At 51.6% G+C, this 6,000-nt stretch overlaps 1 protein-coding gene across 4 annotated transcripts in view; it reads right to left on the reverse strand.

Annotated features, from left to right (window-relative positions):
• Positions 1–5,309, reverse strand: part of LOC144324916 (ribose-phosphate pyrophosphokinase 1-like) — a 24,184-nt gene extending 18,875 nt beyond the window's left edge. The window contains exon 1 of one of the 4 annotated variants that reach the window (XM_077923012.1): positions 5,002–5,309. In XM_077923012.1, the coding sequence (XP_077779138.1) occupies positions 5,002–5,123 (122 nt within the window). In that variant the 5' untranslated portion in view covers positions 5,124–5,309. Of the gene's footprint in view, positions 1–4,949; positions 4,970–5,001 lie in introns of those variants that run through there. The other 3 variants (XM_077923011.1, XM_077923013.1, XM_077923014.1) reach the window with 3 other exon arrangements.
• Positions 5,310–6,000: the final 691 nt, after the last annotated feature.

The raw sequence follows: 6,000 nt of genomic DNA on the forward strand, positions 1-6,000 counted from the left end.
AGTTTGCAGCCATTTGCAAATTTGATTAGCACGCCCTCTATTCCATCATCCAAATCATTTATAAAAATATTGAATAGCACCAGGCCCAGGACAGAACCTTGTGGAACCCCAATAGTCATTTTTTTCCAGGATGAAGGTGAGCCACTGATGAGCACTCTTTGGGTTCAGCCCGTCAACCAATTACAAATCCACCTAACGGTAGCTTTGTCTAGCCCACATTTTACTAGTTTTTTTGCAATAATATCATGGGGGACCTCTTCAAAGGCATTACTGAAGTCAAGGTAAGCTGGTACAAGGGAAAGCAGGATTGTAATTACCGTAAAAATTACTGATCACTTTGGATCAGCAGTCTCAACCTAACCCGCTATGTGGGGAGAGCCACGTGTTCCTTTGGAAGGCAAGTGGAATACAGTGTGATATACTGACAGCTGTTTTAAAAGATGTAACTGTAACTTAAAATCCAGTATCAGAAAAAAACAAAAATAGATGGTCCCTGTGTGGATAGTCATGTTTGCATGATGGGGCCACCTTCAGTGACCATGTGGCCTGATATAAGAGGGTTCTAAAATCAGTCCTGAAAGTAGACTGATTGAGAATGACACACACATAGCTTTTGCTCTGCCATTAACAAGGTGAGCTGAAGCAAATTCTTGCTCCTGTAATGCGTATGGGTTGCTCGTGCGTAAACTGCCGCCTCTCTAGGCTAAATTGCCTTGTTAATCCTTTCTGACTGCACAGCCCTTCTCATCGTGGCTGCCTCAGTCGCTAGCAGAATCCGTCAGTGGGCGTTTCTTAAACCTCTTCCAACATAAAAGTTGTTTGACGCCCAGTCTCCTCCTCCTCTCACTGCGCGGGAGTCTTCTGCGCAGGGAGGGCGTGGGTAGCGGAGGACCTGTGCTCTCTCCGCTGATGTCCAGTGAAGAGTCCTGGAGCCCTCTCTCCGATTTCCCCATCTGCCCCCCTTTATCCCTGGTGTTGGGCTGATTTGCTTCCCCCTCTACTGAGCTGCCTCTCCCCCTGCTGGGCCCTTTGCCAGCATCATCTGGGAGCCTTCCCTTCGCCTCTCGCTCCAATGTCAGTTCCCTGACACCTCCCTTTGGGCTTAGCAATATTTCCTACAGCATTCTTGTTGAAGGGCATTGGAGAGTTAGGTGAGGGTCACTTTTCTGTTTTTCCATCAAGCCCCCAGACAAGAATGCGTTGCCAGGAAGCCGTGGATCCATGATTTTTGTAGTGCAGGCTCTGCTCCTGGCTATGATGTGTGATTTGACAGTGAGTTTGGGGTGGCCCAATGCAAAAAGCGTGCTTCAAAACCACGTTTTTGGGCCACGGTATGACCAGGAAGCCGTGGATTCATGATTTTTGTGATGCAGGCTGTGCCCCTGGACATGACGTGTGATCTGACGGTGAGTTTGGGTTGGCCCAATGCGAAAAGCGTAAGGATCCATGAGGATCCGTGATTCAAAACCATGTTTTTGGGCCACGGAGTGGCCAGGAAGCCATGGATCCGTGATTTTCGTGGCGCAGGCTGTGCCCCTGGACATGATGTGTGATTTAACAGTGCGTTTGGGTTGGCCCAATACGAAAAGTGTGAGGATCCATGAGGAACCGTGCTTCAAAACCACGTCTTTAGGCCATGCCGTTGCCAGATAACCGTGGATCTGAGTTTTCTGTGGTGCAGGCTGTGCCCCTGGACATGATGTGTTATTTGACAGTGAATTTGGGGTGGCCCAATGCAAAAAGCGTTAGGATCCGTGAGGATCCGACCTTCAAAACCACGTTTTTGGGCCACGGTATGGCCAGGAAGCCGTGGATCCGTGATTTTTGTGGTGGATGCTGTGCCCCTGGCCATGATGTTTGATCTGATGGTGACTTTGGGCTGATCTAGTGCAAAAATCATGAGGATCCATGAGGATCCGTGCTTCGAAACCACGTTTTTGGTCCATGGCGTTGCCAGATAACCATGGATCCGAGTTTTTTGTTGTGTAGGCTGTGCCCCTGGACATGATGTGTGATATGACAGTGAATTTGGGGTGGCCCAATGCAAAAAGCGTTAGGATCCATGCGGATCCGACCTTCAAAACCACGTTTTTGGGCCATGCCATTGCCAGATGACAGTGGATCTGTGATTTTTGTGGTGCAGGCTGTGCTCCTGGCTATGATGTGTGATTTGACAGTGAGTTTGGGGTGGTCCAATGCAAAAAGCGTGAAGATCCACGAGGATCCCTGGTTCGGAACCACGTTTTTGGGCCACGGTATGGCCAGGAAGCCATGGATCCGTGATTTTTGTGTTGCATGCTGTGCCCCTGGCCATAATGATTGATCTGATGGTGACTTTGGGCTGGTCTTGTGCAAAAATCATGAGGATCCATGCTTCGGAACCACGTTTTTGGGCCACGGTATGGCCAGGCAGGCGTGGATCCGAGTTTTTTATGGTGTAGGCTGTGCCCCTGGCTATGATATGTGATTTGACAGTGAGTTTGGGTTGGCCCAATGCAAAAAGCGTGAGGATCCATGAAGATCCGTGCTTCAAAACCACGTTTCTGGGCCACGGTATGACCAGGAAGCCGTGGATTCGTGATTTTTGTGGTGCAGGCTGTGCCCTTGGCTATGATGTGTGATTTGATGGTGAATTTGGGCAGATCTAGTGCAAAAAGCGTGAGGATCCATGAGGATCCGTGCATCAAAACCACGTTTTTGGGCCACGGTATGACCAGGAAGCCGTGGATTCGTGATTTTTGTGATGCAGGCTGTGCCCCTGGACATGACGTGTGATCTGACGGTGAGTTTGGGTTGGCCCAATGCGAAAAGCGTAAGGATCCATGAGGATCCGTGATTCAAAACCATGTTTTTGGGCCACGGAGTGGCCAGGAAGCCATGGATCTGTGATTTTCGTGGCGCAGGCTGTGCCCCTGGACATGATGTGTGATTTAACAGTGCGTTTGGGTTGGCCCAATACGAAAAGTGTGAGGATCCATGAGGAACCGTGCTTCAAAACCACGTCTTTGGGCCATGCTGTTGCCAGATAACCGTGGATCTGAGTTTTCTGTGGTGCAGGCTGTGCCCCTGGACATGATGTGTTATTTGACAGTGAATTTGGGGTGGCCCAATGCAAAAAGCGTTAGGATCCGTGAGGATCCGACCTTCAAAACCACGTTTTTGGGCCACGGTATGGCCAGGAAGCCGTGGATCCGTGATTTTTGTGGTGGATGCTGTGCCCCTGGCCATGATGTTTGATCTGATGGTGACTTTGGGCTGATCTAGTGCAAAAATCATGAGGATCCATGAGGATCCGTGCTTCGAAACCACGTTTTTGGTCCATGGCGTTGCCAGATAACCATGGATCCGAGTTTTTTGTTGTGTAGGCTGTGCCCCTGGACATGATGTGTGATATGACAGTGAATTTGGGGTGGCCCAATGCAAAAAGCGTTAGGATCCATGCGGATCCGACCTTCAAAACCACGTTTTTGGGCCATGCCGTTGCCAGATGACAGTGGATCTGTGATTTTTGTGGTGCAGGCTGTGCTCCTGGCTATGATGTGTGATTTGACAGTGAGTTTGGGGTGCTCCAATGCAAAAAGCGTGAAGATCCACGAGGATCCCTGGTTCGGGACCACGTTTTTGGGCCACGGTATGGCCAGGAAGCCGTGGATCCGTGATTTTTGTGTTGCATGCTGTGCCCCTGGCCATAATGTTTGATCTGATGGTGACTTTGGGCTGGTCTTGTGCAAAAATCATGAGGATCCATGCTTCGGAACCACGTTTTTGGGCCACGGTATGGCCAGGCAGGCGTGGATCCGAGTTTTTTATGGTGTAGGCTGTGCCCCTGGCTATGATATGTGATTTGACAGTGAGTTTGGGTTGGCCCAATGCAAAAAGCGTGAGGATCCATGAAGATCCATGCTTCAAAACCACGTTTCTGGGCCACGGTATGACCAGGAAGCCGTGGATTCGTGATTTTTGTGGTGCAGGCTGTGCCCCTGGACATGATGTGTAATTTGACGGTGAGTTTGGGCTGATCTAGTGCAAAAATCAAGAGGATTCATGAGGATCCGTGTTTTTTAACCATGTTTTTGCGCCATTGCGTCACCACGAAACAGTGGATGCGTGATTTTTTTGGTTCTGCCTACAGACTAAGATGTGGTCTACAGTATCATGGTGTTTTTATTTTGTTTCAATATAAAAATCATATGAATTCATGAGGATCCGTGCCTCAGATCCATGTTTTTGTGGTGCTGCAGCGTGGCAAAGTGTTGGACCCACGTTTTTTCTAGTCCAGTTTGTAGGCGTGATTTGACACTGCATTTGTTGGAGTTATTTTTTAAAAAGTGGAGGATCCATGAGGATCCGTGTAGATCCGCCTTTTACCCAGACCCATTCTTGATCAATCTACACCCCTGCATCCCTGTTTCATTCCTCTCTTCACAAGTCACGTACACAGCCCAGTTGCTTTGCCAGGCAGACTGCTCCCCGTCTCCTTCACAAAAAACTAGAGTTCCCAGAGTGCTGTCCCATCTCTTTCACGGGAAACTACACTTTCCAGAGTGCAGGCCCCCATCTCCAAGGAAAACTATACATCCCAGGCTGCTCCCCATCTCTTTCATGGAAAACTACAGTTCCCAAAGTGCTGCCCTCCCCCCATCTCCTGCTTGGAGAACTACAGTTGCCGACATGCCCCCAATCCCCTGGAGACGCAGCATTACATCAAGCCTGGGGGAACTGCGCAATCCCCTCAGACCCACTAGCTCGGTCGCCTCAGAGAACTACCCTTCCCAGACTGTCCCGTGGCCGCGCATGCGCTCAACCCACCACGTCCCTTGCGGGAACCAAAGCTCTCAGTCTGCCCCGCGCGCTCCCCGCGGACCCATTGGCTCGGCCGCCTCGGAGAACTACCGGTATCTTTCTCAGCATCCCCCCGCGGCCGCGCATGCGCCCAACCCACCACGTACCTCGCACCCTTCCCAGTCTGCCCCGCGGCGGCCGCGCATCCGCGCAACCCACCACGTCTCCTGGTTGGAGAACTTCTTGGTGACCACCTTGCTCAGCTCGAGGCCCAGCCGGTCGGCGATCCTCTGCGACAGGTCCTGGTGCGAGGAGCCGCTGAAGAGCTTGATGTTCGGCATCCTGCTGGCCAGCGACGCCGCCGGTGAGAACGACGATCCCGAGCGCGATGTCGAGGCCTCGCCCTCTTCCACCCCGGGGACAGGCCCGCCGGCGGCGGCCCGCCTCGCGCCGCTCCAGCAGGCCGAGAAACGCGTCCGGGAGCGGGCCTTTATATTACCTCGGGCGGCGCGCCAGGCGCGTCACGCCAGAGGCACGCCCACGCAAGACAGCTGCGCCTGCGCAGAAGCAGAGACGTGCTTGCTTTCGCGAGGGCGAGAAGAGAGGCGGCGAATAGGGCCGGGAGCCGCTTGCGCAGAAAGCAAAGCACGCCCCTCCGCCAAAAAATGTGCTCTTTCCTGGATGGGAAAGTTATTTTTCGGGAAAATAACGGAGGAATAAACCCCACCAGCGCCTTAATTCTCCCAGTCTTTTATTCTTTATTCTTTTATTTTATTATTAGTAGTAGTAATAATCTATAGCGATCCCTTGACATTCCTTAGTCTGCAGGACCCCTACAGAGCGCAAGTGTAAGTGAGAAGAAGTGAAAGGAACTTGCAACATCAGGTCGAGTTGATTTACAAAGGGTCTCCAGCACCTAAAGTGTGGGAGCCCCGCCTCTGACCCTTTCTTTTGTCCTCGCAATGTAAATTTCCCTCCCCCATCCATTCAGAGGTTAACTTTTGTGGTGCTTGTAAGTCAGCCTGTTCACCCCCCACCTCTTCCTGGTTCTCGAGTCCAGTTGGGAGTTGACGCTGCCCCACTGGGCTCTTCTCCCTCCTCTTCCGCATACACATATTCCTCTTCTGCTCCTGTCTCTAAGCGCCCATGCTCAGCTATGTATGGGGACTCAGAGCGTCCTGGCTCTGCCCTGACAGGGAGGTTTCAGCAGCATGGGAA

Source organism: Podarcis muralis, chromosome W (assembly GCF_964188315.1).
Source record: "Podarcis muralis chromosome W, rPodMur119.hap1.1, whole genome shotgun sequence".
Taxonomy (NCBI): Eukaryota; Metazoa; Chordata; class Lepidosauria; order Squamata; family Lacertidae; genus Podarcis; species Podarcis muralis.